Consider the following 17,735-nt stretch of genomic DNA (forward strand, 5'->3'; position numbering starts at 1 on the left):
ACTTTTCTCTCTCTCTCTCTCTCTCTCTCGCTCTCTCTCTCTCTCTCTCTCTCAGGGTAACTCAGGGATTTTTTTTTTTTTTTTTTGGCTGGTGCAGCATAAGCCTCACACTTCCTTGCACCATATAGCTAATAATAATAATAACTATCCTTCCTCAATTTCAATTTATGTCTCCCCTCATCTGTGTGTGTGTAGTCTGAAGAAGAGGAAAGATGCCATCAGCATTGGGTCTACTCAATCCATTCAAAGCTTTAGACAACTCATTCAGATCACCTTGCAGGTGTCTAGTCACCAGAAGGTAGGTCTACAATTTGCAGAACTAAAGCCTTCTTTAGTAAGAGCACCCTTTTGTGTTCCTCGCAAATCTTGTTGCTCTGCTCTGCACCCATTCCAACAGATTAATCCTGATATGAGGCATTCCAGACCTGAATGCAGTAATCAAGGTCTGGTTTAATAACTATTGCTATTGCTTTATACAATGGGATAATCACCTCATTAACCCTGCTGAAAAAAGTTTTCTATATCTTTGACACAACTCCATAAGTTGCCCTGGCAGTCTGGCTGCTTGTTGTTGTTGTTGTTGTTTTGGTTTTTAGGAGCATTAGCAACTAAGGCCATATTGCTCCGGGATATGCGCTGGTCATTCCCTGACCTTTCCGCATCCTCCGTATTTGGTAGTGACGGGCTCGAACCCCGGTCTAATCAAGAAGCGTGTGCTACGCACTGCTGCTCCTTCCCACCTGGCTACGGAAGCGCCTAGTCTGGCTGCATAGCTCGGAGAACATCATTACTGATTGCAAATTATCCCCATGGCTTTTTCATTCTCTGCTACCCTGAATGTTGTAGGTACAATTGATACATTAATCCGGGGTTACTGTTACCCATATGCAGTACCTTGCGCTTGTCAATGTTAAATTTCACTTCTCACTTCTGAGCCCATCTGCCTAATTTTTATAGATTTTGTTGCAGTAGCACACTCTGATTACTGTCAATAACTACTAGGCCAACTTTCATATCATCTACAAACTTTGAAGTTAAGCTGCTATGCCTTCAACAGTATCATTAATAATATTGAAAACAACAACGGGTCCCAGTACTGAACCCTGGTAACTCTACTAATAACATTAGTTCAAGATGAGCAGTGCTAATTGATAACCACTCTATCCTCTCCCACTCAACCATTCCATTATCTATAGCAGTAGCTTACTCGTAATGCCACACTGCTTTAATTTGTACTGCAGTCTCTTATGTGTAAGTTTTAAAAGCTTTTCTGTAATCTAAGTATATGATATCAGAATTATTTTTTATATCCATTTCTTTTGTTACTCTTCCATAGTATCCACTCAGGCAAGATCACCCATTAGCAGATCCATGCTGTGACTGCAGTAGCATTCCAGTCTACATGGTCCTGCATTACTTGTTTAACCAGTGTATCCATTATTTTCCCTGGGATGCAAGTCAAGCTAACAGGTCTGTAATTATTCATATCATCCTTTGATCTCCCTTGTGAATTGAGGTTACATTTGCACATCTGCGGTTCATGGGGACCAGACCTCCTCTGAATCCAAGGATACTTTGTGATAATATCTAAAGGTTTGTTTACTCATTTTGCTGCTTACTTTAATATAATTGTATAAATCTCTTCCAGTTTCCTCTCAATTATCACAAAGTCATTGAGCTCACTGTTAGAATCCAATACACTTCTGGCATCCTTAAAGAATTCCTCAATTATTTAAGGATAGGGTGTGATTGTAGATGTAAAGTACCTGTTTAGGTTGTCCACAACCTGAGTAAGATCATCAACAGTGTTAAACCATTCATATCTAGTGGATCAATGTGATTTATCTCCTTCCTTTGAGTATTTACATTAGTAAAGAAATGCTTGAACTTTTCTTTACATTCTTTGCCTGATACTTCTTGTAATCTGCTTTAGTTTGCTTAACCTGCTTTGTGACTTGATTGCAGAGTAGTTTATATCTACTGAAGGCAAGAGTGTATCTGTGTATCACCTGATAATTTATATGCATGTTATGGATCTGAATTCCACAGAATTTCTTCATATTTGTAAGCCAAAATCAGACAAAAATGGCCAACAGAAGTAAGTCCTTCCTCTGTTTTTCATTCTATTTTCGTGCTTCCATATATTAAATCTGTGTCTACTATTAGTTGGAAACATAGATGAGAGATGGCAGCAAGTACATAATAGATGCATTATTTTAAACGAGCTTGAATAACTTTAGAAAAATTTAGTTCTGTATATATACTCTTGAAAGGATATAATTTCCAAAATATAACATGAAAGTTTTATGAGGTAACTTCTTTGACGTTTATCTGCCTGTACAATGTTTAGTCAGAGGACATCAATACCTAACCTGTTATGTTTATCCAGTTTAAACTTGCATTATGTCCATGTCCACAACCTGAGCAGGATCATCAACAGTGTTAAACCATTCATATCTAGTGGACCACTGTTATTATGCTTACCACTGTTATTTGGTTTTCAGAATGAATATAAGCTTTTTGTTTTCCTGAAGGATGAAGGTGTAAGAGTAATGGTAACCATATTTTTCATAACAAAAAAAGAGGGTTGTTAGAGTAAAGCAGATGTAAAGGGTGGGACAAGCGGTGTTGCATGATTATATGTATTCAAAGTGAGTGCCATAACACAGTAGACAGAAATGCTTCTATTAATATTGACTTAGACATATTGCAGCTTTAGGGAGTTCCTCTAAATCAGTGGTGACCAACCTTCTCCCATACAGGGGTCATATTCAAAGTTAGATTTGTTTTGTGGGCTGCACTGAGTGATTGGAGAAAAATTAGTGTGTTGCATGTTCCATATCTTGTTACATGTAAAAGAAAGTTTTATTTTGATGTTACCATTTTTTATTTTCAGGCTATATATAATAAATGCAAATTTTCTGAAAAGGATCACTGCTTTTCGATATTAAGGTGAATAAATAAATATAATGACACACCTAAAATTAAAATATTCAAAAATTTTATTAAGTACAATACACAATAACATTTACTGAATGAAACTTAAGATTTAATGAGAAAATTTTGCTTGATAATTAACAAAATTTAAATGCTGTTTTAGTTCAATTTCTGCATGGGCTGTATAGAAATTATTTGCGGGCCGTAGGTTGGACACCGCTGCTCTAAATTATGGGATATTGAAATGTTTATTAGTTGCCTCTATTTTCTCTGAATGTTCCCAAATTAATAAATACAGAGAATTAAGATTAGTTGAGGTCTCCTGATGGTAGCACATTGCTATCATCAAGAGACCTCAACAACTTGACTGTGGCACAACATTGCTGTGTCCTCTCCATCTTCCTGCGAATGTTGTATCCAACAATGGATGGACCTCAGAACCAGTGTGTGTGCAGGTGCATTGTCATAATGAAACCATCAGTTGTCTCAACAAAGCATCAGTGGCATATCTTCCACAGCAATGATAAAACTTCATTCAGGATTGATGTGGTGGGCAGTAGAGGTCAGGTAAAAGATATGGTCCAAATGTTAATTGACATTGAAATCTGATGGAAATTTGGACATTGTTTGGATTCAGCTGAAAACATCATTCTGTTTCCTGTAACTATTTAGAGGTGTTTGAGGCCTTGAATGGATTGAGTAAGCTAAATGTGAATGGCATTCTTTCATTTGCTGAAACATGAGGGGGGATAAATTTAATTTGAGCAAGGTTGGTTGCAAGATAGATGTGCTGAAGTTTGCCTTCAGCCAGCAGGTGGTTGATTGTTGAAACAGGCTTCCATCTGTTGTTGTGAAAGTGGATGGTTTGAATAAATTCAAGGAAGAACTAGACAAATTCTTGGAGGGTATAGATGAAAAAGTGTGTAGTGTTTTTTTTTTTTTTTTTTTTTTGCTGATGCTATATAAGCTTGCTTTCTGTATGCTTGCAATATGACTGTCTTCAATCTTTCTTGTGTGAATTTGACTGATCTTTTACAAACTATGGTCAAGCTACCAGGTAACATTCATATCAGGGTGGCCAGATAGTTGTGGGCATATTACTGAGTATCTGCATTGGAATTTTCTTCGCATGCACATGTCAAGTACATATTCCTCCTTACCAAGCAGGTTTCAGAATTGCTGTGTTCCTTAATAAGGCACACGAATATTTGTTGCAAAGAAATATTCATGTGCACCCCTGTGTTCATATATCAACCCAAATGTTTCATTGAAACATTTTAGGATGTATATACACTATCTCGGTATATATTACTGAAATATTGAAACGTTGTGGTATCTTGAAGAGATACCATTTCCCATATATCAGCCAATTACCCTAATTATATTAATTCATATATACTAGGTAATATTAATATATAAACTAGTGTGTTGTAAATTTTTTTGAAAGTGAACCTTATAGACTTGCATTATGTATATATTATAATTTAGTTAAACAATTAACCACTGACATATTAGAGAATAAAAATACATACAGCCATAAACTAATGAACATATATTCAGGACTATATGTCATTATTGTGTGCAGGAATTTACACTCCCAGATAACCTGAGTGCAAGCTTTATAGTCTTCATTTGAATACTTTTCTATTTCTCCTCCTTTTTTTATGAAAACTGCAAACATGAGAGGTATTAGAACTTATAGTACTTAGTACCATGCATGAGTTTGAAGGTTGAGAAGATGAAAGAAGATACTTGTTGCATTACAAGTATTTTCTTGTTACACTTGCATATACAAGTATCTTCTTATTACTCTTACATATACAAGTATTTTCCTGTTACACTTGAATTTCTGTAGATTGTAATTTTCACGAAATACGTATGGAGGAAGGTTGTTCCAGAAAACAGAAGCTGAATGAATAAATGAGGAAGAAGAAAAGTTGGTTCTGTGAGTTTGAAGTTGGACAGTAAAATGATGTTGATTGGTTGCGGCAAGTATTCAGACTGCTTTGGAAGAGAGAGAGTGGGAATTACAGAAACCAGTTCGGAAGAATAGTGACCATGGAAGTATCTACAGAAAAGCAGACAGCAGAAACTGAACATCTATAAAACAGAGAATGGAGGGAAGGGGCCATTAATTAACCTAATTGCCCTCTTTTGAAAGTCTAAAATGGAGTTTATGGGGCAATGCCCGAATAATATTCCATAGTAAGGAGGATTTGTGATTTGTACAGGGTGAACAGCTGTTTGTAAGAAAAGTAACCAAGAATGAAAGAGAAAACTCAAATATTGCAGGGGAAGCAATATTTGTAATGTGCTTATTATGCCAAGAGAGAGAGATTAAAAGTTAGGGTAATCTCAAATAGAGATATGTGATCTTACCTAGAAATCAAAGTGTCATCGAAGATAAGCATGTGAGCAGAAGAATCCTTTTTGTGAGATATAAGACAGGACTGATTTTTAGAAGGATTGAAATCAACTAAGTTATCTTTGCTCCACTAGAGAATTACCCGGAGATCACCATTAAGGAATTGGTAGTGGATATTTGAGAAGTCAAGGCTGTTTGTGTGGGAAAGGTTTCACAAACTGGCAGGTGGAATGCAATGTGCTATCATCAGCAAAACTATGGGTAAGATTTCTGGTCAGTGGAAGAAGGTTATTAATATACAAGAGGAAAAGAGTGGAGAAAGAACTGAACCTTGGAGAACACCAGCATTAGTGGAGAAGACAGAGAGCCATCTACTATCACCTACAGTGAGCAGTCAGAGAGAAAACTGGATACCCAATTACTACAACTCTCTCAGCTATTAGTGGTCCCATCGGCAGGATTGTTTATTTCTATCTTAAATTCTTAATTAACATTGCCTCCTCTTAGCAAAAATGTTGTTTGTTTGTTATTTGGTTTTTAGGCGCATTAGCAACTAAGGCCATATTGCTCTGGGGATATGCGGTGGTCATTCCCTGGCCTTTCCGCATCCTCCGTATTTGGTGGTCATGGGCTCGAACCCTGGTCTAATCAAGAAGCTTGTGCTACGTACTGCTGCTCCTGCCCACCTGGCCACAGAGGCGCCGAAAAAAAAATGTTCAGCTGCCTGTGATACACCACATAACAAACAAAACGATCAAATAAAAGAGAATATCTGCTTACTTCAAGCTCTTTCTAAGCAGCACTGCACGAGAATTGGTTGATAATATTACTCTATAATTGAACGTTACTCTATTACCAGAAAATATGAAAAGACTAATATACTTTGATTAAAAGATATTTACACGCACAGTTTGTTTTTTCTAGATGGTGAATACCCATCATGGTGGAGGATTACCCCTACCATTGAATGTCCCCCGTTCCAATGTTATGGTTCTACAAGTAATTTCAGCAGTTATATGGGTGTATCAGCATAAGCAAACATTATGGTGTGTTGGAGGAGCATTACTCTTTCCAATTGTGCTTCCTTTCATCCATTTAGGACTTGTCTATCGACTATGGGATAAATATGCAGTAAATGTTGATCGTAATGCTTGCACTTGCTCATGTTGGGATACTGTTTTCAAAGGTAATGTTTTTTGTTTAAAGAAAAGTGTATGCAAAGTGTATATAAAAATTTTAAGGTTGGTTTCTAATTATCAGTAATAAATGTCTTATTTAAAATGCCTGTCTTTAATAACCAGACTTGTGTTATTTGTATTACCCTGTAATGATACATTGAGTTGGCTTTGCATTAGTAACAGCTACCTGATACCTTGTGGGGCCACTTTTGTCCCTAAGTCCATTCCACGCATGTCTTGTCATAGACTCCGTAAGGTGTTGCATGGTGTCCTGTAGTAGTGCTACCTATGCATTGCACAAATGTGTCCATTAATCCCTGCATGTTCTCAGGTGGATGGCTGTAGCATCAAATATCCTTTTCCAGTAGGTCCCAAACATGGCCATTTGTGTTTTGATTGGGTGAGTTGGGAGAATGGAGAATTCACTGTCGTATTCCTGAAACCAGTTAGCAATCTGACGAGTCTTGTGGCATGGCACTGTCTTGTTGATAGATGCCAGAGTTGTCTGGATAGTTGTCAGAGTTGTCATCATAAAGGGGGTGTACTTGTTAATTGATGACAGAAAGATAGGCATTCCCATTGTACCTTCAATTAATGATGATCAGAGGACTCAGGGCATGCCGCTGTGGCCTCATGTTGCTTTCTCCAAATGCGGACAAACACTCATCAGCATGACAGAGTTGGAAACATGATTCATCAAACCAGACAACAGATTTCGCATGTCAGTGATTCAGTTTTGGTGCTGATATGCCCATGCAAAGCACATTTCTCGTGTCTTGCAGCGAACATGGGTACTCATGAAAGTTGCCATTTCCTATATAAGCTACTGTCTGGAGCATAGCCTGTGTGGACATTTGTCTTGATATTCCTACGTTGTACTGAGTGGGTAGCTGGGCTACCATGCTGCATCACTGCTGTGCTATGAGATGAGACACAGTACTCACTATAGGCATCAACTATACGTGTGGCCTTTGGCTGATTGTCAACTGCTGTTGAGCTAGTCATGGTACACCTGTAACACCACAGAATGGGAGCACTTAACCAAGTTGGCTGTTATCGAGATATTTGTACCTGCATGTCTTATCCCCACAATTATTTCACATTTGATATGATGAGAGCCTTGTCAATCAATTCGGCCCTGGAGAGATTATGCAAGGCTCGAGGGGTAGAATTTTTTTCAGCCTGGTCTGTGCTTGTTGACAGGAGAGACTGCTTCTACAGAGATGAGGTACACTTAAATAGAAAGGGCGCAAGAATATTTGCTGATGCTATCGACGCTGTGTTAGGTGGGTCGGAAAACTGCTAGCTTGGGGGGATACACAGACTAAAAGGATAACAGTGGCCTCAGGCAGGACAAGGGACTGACATCACTGAAGCGACATATAAAGTAGTATATATACTTGGAAGAAGAGGTAAGCCATTTAGCAATGTGGAAATCATAAAAGAATGCACTGTTGAAATTGTGGGATGCTCATATGCAGCTAAGGTTAAGAAGTACAGACAACTACCTCTTTCAAGGAGGACCATAACTGATCATCAACACGAATTAGCCCGTAATATAATAGAACAGCTTCATGTAATATGCCAAAGCAGTAACATTCATTGTTTGATCACTTTGGACGAATCCACTGACTCAGAGAAGGTGTTATTTTTTATTCGTGTAACAACTGTGTGTGTGTGTGTGTGTGTGTGTGTGTGTGTGTGTGTGTGTGTGTGTGTGTGTGTGTGTGTGTGTGTGTGTGTGTGTGTGTGTGTGTGTACTGGTTTGGGGTGGTTCCCAGGCAAATGCCCATCTCCACCTAAATCATTTAAAACAGAAAATCTGTAAAGTGGACCTGATAAATAAAAAGATAGCTAAGAAATAAGAAGACAAAACATATTTTTGAAAAGAGAAGTAAAGTAAAAAAAACAAAACAAAATTTTAAGTTAAGTTCATAATCTAAGCTAAGTTAAGTGTATAAACAAGAAATTTTGAATAGGAAAGAATAAAAGTAAATATAAGAGAGATGTTTGTGAGTGTAGTATGTTGTTTATGTCAGGTCACTTTGCCATCAGAAAGCAGCTGAACTCTTCAACTGCAATCTGATGCCCGTCCATGGCACGTGGAGCCGGACCTGGTTCTGTCTTTAAAAGCTGAAGCGCCAAAGCGCATATTCGTGTAACAACTGCAGATTTTCATTGTCACAAGGAGTTATTATTATTGTTATTAGCCGTACGGTGCAAGGAAGCCTGAGGCTTATTCTGCACCATCAGCCAAAAAAAAAAAAAAAAATTCCAAGTTACCCAGAGAGAGAGAGAGAGAGAGAGATCACCATCAAAGAGAAGAATGATATCCAGCTCAGGATCCTGTGTGTGCCAGGCTCGTACTCATCAGATGTGAGCCCATGGGGTAAATTTACTGGTTTGGGGTATCCTTACTGCCAAGACATGTGGAATTGACATCTTCACCTTCTTCAAAGAAAATTCCGTGAAGCGAAACCGAATTTATGTAATTTAGTAAGTATATGTACAGTTGCCGCACCTTTCATGAGAGAGGAAAACATGAAGGATTTGTTGCGTTACAACACAATTGTCTGATCGAGATACTTTCATTTCCTTTCACTGTATTTTTCATCAGCAGAATCTGTCTGCCAAATCTACTGTTTTAGGCAAAGCTATACTAGACAAGCACTGGAAGCACGGCGTCAGCGATGCCTTCCAATGCCCAGTTTTACAGGAAGCAGAGGGTAAAGGCATGCAAACTAGACGGGCACTTCGAACACTGCGTATGACGACGTCTGGTGAGTATGGACGTGGCACACCCAGGGTTCTAAGCTGGATATCATCATTCTTACCTTTCTTGGTGATTCCCTTCTACTTCTCTCTCTTTCTGTCTGAGTAAATTGGATTTTTTTTTTTTTTTTTGCTTGTGCAGCAAAAGCTTTGGCTTCCTTGCACTATATAGCTAATAATAATAATAATAATAATAATAATAAAAAACACCTTCGGACGTGTTACAAGTGTGCACGTTTTGACGTTTGCATAGCCTGAGGAGATGTTCTCCCTGTGCATGGGTTGGTTGGCCTTAATTGGTTTATTAATTATACTTTGGAGAAGATGATGTTTGACACATCTTCTCCAATTTGTGAGGTGGAAAGGAGGCCTCCCTTGTACAACACGTTATTAAAAGACTACTCCAGCAAAGAAATAAAGGCAAAGTGTTGTATTGAAATTTGAAAAGAAATGTTTCCGAACTGGGATGAACTACATAATGATGAGAAGAATCAGAAAGCTCAGTTCTGAACCTTATATTTATTGTAAATATTACCTCTATTTTAGTACTGTTTCATTATTATTATCAGCCACATAGTGCAAGGAAGCCCGAGGCCCACACTGCAACAGCCAAAAAAAAAAATTTCTGAATCACCCTGACAGAGAGAGAGAGAGAGAGAGAGAGAGCGAGCGAGCGAGAGTCAGAAGTAGAAGGGAAGGGAATCACCAAGAAAGAAAGAAAAGAATGACAACATCCAGCTTAGGACACTGGGTGTGCCAAGCCCATACTCACCAGATGTGAGCCCCTGGAATTAATTAGTTAATGAAATACATTGATCTGATTATCAGCAATGATTATTTATGCATTCAATTTGCAGATAAAGGAATCACTGGGTGACAGTGATCACAATGTATTGATGTGGAAATTACTTAAAGATGTAACTATCATTAAGGCTAAAGGGAAGGTCTTTTGCTTTCGTAAAGGTGACTACAGGGGTCGCAGACAGTTTTTATCTGTACAGTGGGATCAACTGATAATGTTACTAACGTTGAATTTTAAATGGGAAGCCTTCAGAGACTTGATCTTGGAGGCTACTAGGCTTCTCATTCCAACTAAAAAAATACTGTTCAAGGTTCAGGCCTAAATGGATGTCAGATGAATTAATGAGACTCGTGGCAGAGAAGAAAAATGTATGGGACGCATATAAATTATCAGGTGACAGAAGCCTATGACAGATGATACAGAAGCCTATGTCTGTAATTAAGTCATAAAGGATTGTAAATAACTCTAGAAGGAAAGGAATGAATCAGATTGGACCACTTAACATAGATGGGTTGACTATTGATGATCATGCTCAGGTAGCTGATAAACTGAATGAGTATTTTGCATCTACATTCACACATGAGGAGTTATTCAACGAGGGGACTGCTAGAAGTTTATCAAACTCTAACAGGGAACTAAGTGATTTTGTAATAACTGAGATCAAAGTGGAGGAGAAATTGTTGAATTTAAACATAAGGGAGGCACCTGGGGTAGACGGGATCTATCCAGTTATATTAAAGGAGGCAGCAAAGGAAGTAAGCAAACCCTTAGCCATAATTATGAGAGCTTGGACTCAGGGGAGTATCCCATGGACTGGCGATGTGCAAAGGAATCAACCAATTTACAAAGGGGGTTCAAAAGGTTGACACAAGTAACTATAGACATGTTAGTCTAATTTGTGTTCTGGGGAAAATAATGGAGTCACTGGTTAAAGAAGCATTGCAGGATCATCTAGACAATACTGCAGTAATAGTTAAGACACAGCATGGGTTTGTTAAAGGGAGGCCTTGTCTGACCAATTTGATTGGATTCTATGATGTGGCCACAAAGGAACTGAATGTCAAATATAATTTTGATACTGTTGCACATGGAAGTCTGTTGTACAAATTGGAGAAGTATAGCATTAAGGGTAAGTTGCTACAATGGATAAAGGAATGGTTGAGTGGGAGACGACAGAGACTGGTAATCAGTGGACACTGCTCTTCGTGGACAAATGTTATTAGTGGAGTTCCCCAGGGTTCTGTGCTGGGTCCATTGTTGTATTGTGTATTCATCAGTGATATTTATGAAGGTATATCAGGATTAATGTCTAAGTTTGCAGATGATATAAAGGTTGGCAGGGTTGTTAATGACAGTAAAGACATTATGCTACTCCTACCGGATCTAGATAAGTTGGGCAAATGGGCTGAGAAGTGGCAACTGAAGTTTAACATTGACAAATGCAAAATACTGCATATGGGTAGCAATAACCCAAGAGAAACGTACCAACTGTGTGGTACTATACTCAGGGAAGTGGAAAGTGAAAAGGAACTGGGGGTAACAAAGGGGTGCTCTTACAAAGAAAGGCTTAAGTTCTGCAAATTAGCATTAGCATTAGCATTAGCATTAGTAGAGGCATATGATGCAAGAAAGCAAGCTTATTCAGCATCAGCCAAAAAAAAAAAACAACCACTACTCCCATTTCACCCCTCAATTCGTTCGAAATACCTGTCCAGCTGAGCCTTAAATTTGTTTAGGCTATCAACTTCAACAACAAGCGATGGAAGTCTATTCCACAAACCAACTGCCCACTGGCTAAAGGCGAATTTCCGCACATCTATCTGACATCCGTCCTTCCTCAATTTGAATTTATGCCCTCTCAGGTGATTATTCTGAGCAAGAGGAAGAATTCCATCGGCATTGAGCATGCTCAAGCCATTCAAAGCCTTGTACACCTCTATCAGATCACCTCGGCGATGCCTAGTCTCCAGGCTCTGTAATTTGCAAAACTTAAGCCTTTCTTCGTAAGAGCAACCCTTTGTTCCATTCACTAATCTTGTTGCCCTTCTCTGTACTCGTTCCAGCAGCTCTACATCCTTCTTGAAATGAGGCCTCCAGACCTGTATACAGTACTCAAGGTGTGGCCTGACCAATGCCTTATACAAGGGAATAATCACATCCCTGTCCCTGCTAGAAAAATTCCTGTATATCATTGACAAGACACCATGAGCTACTCTTGCAGCTCGTCTGCACTGCTCAGAGAACTTCATATCTGCCTGCACAATTACCCCCAGGTCCTTTTCATTCTCTACCACTGTCAGCGTAGTACCACAGAGTTGATACGTTGATCTGAGGTTACTGTTTCCCATATGTAGTACTTTACATTTGTCAATGTTAAACTTCATTTGCCACCTCTCAGCCCATCTGCTCAACCTTTCCAGATCCTGTTGCAGCAGCATAGTATCAGTAGTGTCCTTAACAACCCTGCCAACCTTTGTATCGTCTGCAAACTTGGACATTAAGCCTGATACACCATCATCAATATCATTTATAAATACAGAAAACAACAATGGACCCAACACTGAACCCTGAGGAATTCCACTAATAACATTAGTCCACGTTGAGCAGTGTCCATTGATTACCACTCTCTGTCTTCTGCCACTCAACCATCCCTTTATCCATAGCAGCAATTTGCCTCGAATGCCACACTTCTCCAATTTGTGCAGCAGTCTTCCATGCGCAACAGTATCAAAAGCCTTTCTAAGATCCAAATATATAATATCAAAGTTATTCCCTGCATCCAGTTCTTTTGTGACTACATCATAGTATCCAATCAAATTGGTCAGACAAGACCTGCCCTTAACAAACCCATGCTGTGTCTGAGCTATAACTGAATTCTTGTCCAGATGATCCTGCAGTGCTTCTTTAACCAGTGCCTCCATTAATTTTCCTGGAACCGAAGTTAAACTAACAGGTCTATAATTACTTGTGTCAGCCTTTGTTCCTCCTTTGTGAATTGGGGTTACATTTGCACATCTCCAGTCCATGGGTACCTCCCCTGAGTCCAAAGAAGCTCTCATAATTATGGCTAGGGGTTTGCTTACTTCCTTTGCTGCCTCCTTTAATATAACTGGATAGATCCCATCCACCCCGGGTGCCTTTTTTATGTTTATCCTCAACAATTTCTCCTCCACTTTCCTCTCAGTTATTAGAAAATCATCTAGCTCACTGCCAATGTTTACTTCACCTACGACATTCCCCTTCCTGAATAACTCCTCATGTGTGAATGTAGATGCAAAATACTCGTTTAGATTGTTAGCCACCTGAGCTGGATCCTCAACTGTTGAACCATCAACATCCAGTGGACCAATCTGATTCATCCCTTTCCTTCTTGAGTTTAAATAGGTAAAGAACTCTTTTCTGTTTTTCTTTGCATCCTTTGCCAAGGATTTCTCATAATCTGCCTTTGCCTGCCTAATCTCCTTTGTGACTTGGTTACAGACCAACTTATATCTATCATAGGCTTCCACGTCATCCATTAATTTGTATGTATCCCATGCATTTTTCTTCTCTGCCATATGTCTCATTAGTTCATCTGACAACCATTTAGGCCTGAACCTTGAACAATATTTCTTGGTTGGTATGTAAAGCCTGGTAGCTTCCAAGATTAGTTCCTTGAATGCTTCCCATTTTGAATTTGCTGTTGGTAACATCATCAGTTGGTCCCACTGTATAGAATTTAAATACTGTCTCAGACCAGCATAGTCTCGTTTACGAAAGCAAAAACCCTTCCCTTTACCTCTGATGGTAGTTACCTCCTTGAGTAAATCCCACTTCAGCACACTGTGATCACTGCCACCCAGTGGTTCATTTATCTGCAGATTCCTAATGCATGAAGAATCACTACTGATAATCAGATCAAGAGTATTACTCCCTCTAGTTGCCTCCCGAACATGCTGGTGTAGAAAACAATCATCCAATAAATCCACAAAAGCCTTGCTAGTGTGTGAGTGACCAACCCACAAATTCCAGTCAATATCTGGGAAATTAAAATCCCCCATTATAAGACTCTCTGATTTACTGGCCCACTCTATTTCCCTGTACAGTATCTTATTATACTCATCAGAGTCATTAGGCCTATAGCACACTCCTACTCTCAATTTTGATTTACCTATGCTTATGTCACACCAAACTGACTCAACACTGCACTGTCCAGCGATGTCAATTGGCTTCACTTCCTTGGATTTTATGTGTTTTTTAACTAATAGCATAACCCCTCCTCCCTTCCTATCCTGTCTATCCTTTCTGTAGACGTTGTACTCCCCAAATTCCAGTTCTGCATTCCTTATATCTGTGTGACACCACGTCTCTGATATCCCAACAATATCTGCCTTTGATGTTTTGAGTAATACCTCAAATTCATCAAATTTATTTACTAAACTCCTAGCATTAGTGTACACGCAAGTATACATGCACCTGTTTCTATTCTTAGCTACCCTAACACAACCCATGTGTTTACTTGTACCGCAATGACTTCCAGCAGTCTCTGAAATATCCTCCATCTTGTTTTTCAGGCTTCTGCTCATTCCAATAGAAGCAGTGCAAGAATCTCTTTCACCTCTGCCCGTGGCTACTGTTAATCCATTAGTCTTTGTCTCCCCCCAAGCTAGCAGTTTTCCGACCCACCTAACACTGCCTCGATAGCATCAGCAAATATTCTTGCACCCTTTCTATTTAAGTGTATCCCATCCCTGTAGAAGCAATCTCTCCTGTTAACAAGTACAGTCCAGGCTGAAAAAAATTCTACCCCTTCAGCCTTGCACAATCTTTCCAGGGCCGAATTGATCGACAAGGCTCTCATCATATACTCCCTCCTATCGTGTCTGGGCAGAATTGCAGACACTTTCAAATTCAACCCTACTTCACGGCTTTTTTTTCAACAGTGACCTGTACTTGTTAAGTAATTCCGCTGGTCTCCTACTCTGGAGAGTAGGCACCTGCGAGATGATCTGATTGAGGTGTATAAGGCCTTGAATGGGTTGAGCAAGCTGAATGCTAATGGGATTCTTTCTCTTGCTCAAATTAAGAACATGAGGGGGCATAGATTCAAATTGAGGAAAGACATAAATTTTTAGTAGTTTACACCAACCTTGCTTTGAAATAATAAAACAAAAAACAAAATTAATAGTTTAATAAACCGATATTACTAATTTACAATAAATTACTATTTACAAAAGTTATATATAAAAAAAAAAAAAAAAAAAGAAAATATAATAAAATATAATAAAATATACAGAATTAAAAGCTCTAAAATCTGAAGCTTTCGAAGGCTCTGCCTTCTTTCTCAACAGTACGCTTTATTTTTGCAGTGCAATCTTAAATACCTGCAGGTTCACGGCACATGCCACGTGATTCAATAACACGTGCATTGTTCTCATACGTAACGGAACCGGAAGTGGCTCGGGAGCGTGTCAGGTGGAATCGTTTATCCCCTCCAAGGATCACTGTCTCAAAGAGGGGTTGAATCCGCATTCCCCTATCTCTATTAATGTTGCTCCCAATGGAACTAATCCGAAAGCTCTCAAGCCACTTGCGGTCCCAAAACCTATGCACCCTTTCAATGATAATAGCTTCGTCCGGGGAGATTTGATGCTGCTTCTCCCAATAAGACAGTTGTAGAATAGATGTGCGGAAATTTCCCTTTAGCCAGCGGGTGGTTGATTGGTGGAACAGACTTCCATCTTTTGTTATGGAAGTTGATAATTTAAATAAATTTAAGGCTGAGCTGGACAGGCATTTGAAACGAATGGAGGGGTGAAATGGGAGGGTTTTTTTTTTTTTTTTTTTTTTGGCTGATGCTTCATAAGCTTGCTTTCTTGCATCTTAAGCCTCTACTAATGCTAATTTGAAGTGGAAAGATCTCAGACAAACTGATTACCAAACTACAACCTTATGTTCATCATTCCAACTTTGAGTCTTGACCATTATCACAGACCAGTCCATTTCTGCATAAGGGGTGCTGCTAATGCAAAGCCAGTTTAGTCCATATATCTGAGGTGCATGTGATTTAGTCATCAATGTTGCAAATTGCTGTCATTAACATTTTTTAAAATGTGCTTCTTTGTGCAAAGTTTTTCTCTCCCATGGCTGACTATAAGTGTCTTTTAACATGTCATTAACTTGTCAGTGTGTATGTATGTTTGGTTGCTATAGACAAGTGTACAAATATGAGGTGTATGTCTTTGAGAAGACCATGGTTCTAGCCCCCTTGTCTACTAAATATTGTGAAGGATCAGTTTAAAAAGTAGACTACATCCATGCAAGGATTTAGGACAAAAGCTTGCTTTTCCTTCATTCCCTTCCATATACAAGCAATTTCAACTCCTTCCAAATTACACTTCACCCGGATGCAGCCGTTCCTGAAGAAAACCCCAGGTAAGAGAATTCTTCTGCCTTAAAATATATAATATTCCAAAAATAGCGTACACTATCCTTTTTTAAAAAAAAATCCACAAAGTTAATTTTAAATCCAAAATGAGATCTCAGATCCACTACCAGGAAAAATTACAATAAATTATTAGCATTTGTCCGATTTTACGAGACAAAGGCTTGCCATGAAAACATTATTTACACCATTATACTTCCTCATTGGTTTGCATCACTTGCTTTCAGTTCTGTGTCTATTTTTAGCAAACCTGGCACCAATGTAGCCCTGTTTTCCAGTTGGTGCCTGAGGTCATTGGTGTCTGTGAAGGTCTTTTACTTTTCTTTTGCATTCTGTATAGGGTTCTGTGCATGGTGGTAGAGTTAGCATTAGCATTAGTTGAGGCATATGATGTAAGAAAGCAAGGCAAGCTTATACAGCATCAGCCAAAAAAAAAAAAAAAAAAAAAACCTTTCCATTTTGCCCATTTGGTCACTCCAAATGTTTATCTAGTTCAGCCTTAAATTTATTTAAGCTATCAACTTCCACAACAACAGATGGAAGTCCCAGGCCAAGGCAGATTACGAGAAATCCTTGGCAAAACAAAGGATGCAAAGAGTTCTTTACTTATGTAAACTCTAGAAGGAAGGGGATGAATTGGATTGGTCCACTTGATATCAATGGTTGATATCAACGATCCTGCTCAGGTAGCTAACAAACTAAATGAGTATTTTGCATCTACATTCACACATGAGGAGTTAGTTATTCAGGGAGGGGAATGCCACAGGTGAATTAAACTCTGGCAGTGAGCTAGATGATTTTGTAATAACTGAGAGCAAAGTGGAGGAGAAATTCATCATCATCTACATTGTTCTGCTATTCCACGGGTCAACGTATGAAGCCTCACCACCATGCCCTGTCTGTGTACTTCTCTCCATCATTATTTATTTCACTCCAATTTCCTCCTCTCTCAATGACATCGGTCTTTATCATGTCCTGCCATCTCATTCTTGGTCTTCCCATTGGTCTTTTGTCCCTTAATTGTAAATCAAACATTCTTCTTGGCAAATGCCTCTCATTCATTCTCTTGACATATCCAAACCATTTCAAACAAGGCCTTTCAATCCTATTTTGGAGTTTTTCAAGCTGAATTCTCTTCCTAATCACATCATTCCTGATTTTGTCGCATCTTGTCTTTCCAGCTATGCTCCTCACAAATCTCATTTCTGCCCCCTGAATTCTGCTTTCATCCTTTTTCCTCATAGTCCAAGTTTCAGA

At 38.9% G+C, this 17,735-nt stretch overlaps 1 protein-coding gene across 1 annotated transcript in view; it reads left to right on the forward strand.

Moving 5' to 3' along the window:
- LOC150088338 (uncharacterized) overlaps positions 1 to 17,735 on the forward strand; it is a 100,902-nt gene that overhangs the window by 35,692 nt on the left and 47,475 nt on the right. The window contains exon 3 of the mRNA XM_090370127.1: positions 6,227 to 6,488. Within this exon, the coding sequence (XP_090226253.1) occupies positions 6,227 to 6,488 (262 nt within the window). The remainder of the gene's footprint in view (positions 1 to 6,226; positions 6,489 to 17,735) is intronic.

Source organism: Mastigoproctus giganteus, chromosome 3, assembly GCF_048544385.1.
Source record: "Mastigoproctus giganteus isolate SK-2022 chromosome 3, ASM4854438v1, whole genome shotgun sequence".
NCBI classification, from domain to species: Eukaryota; Metazoa; Arthropoda; class Arachnida; order Uropygi; family Thelyphonidae; genus Mastigoproctus; species Mastigoproctus giganteus.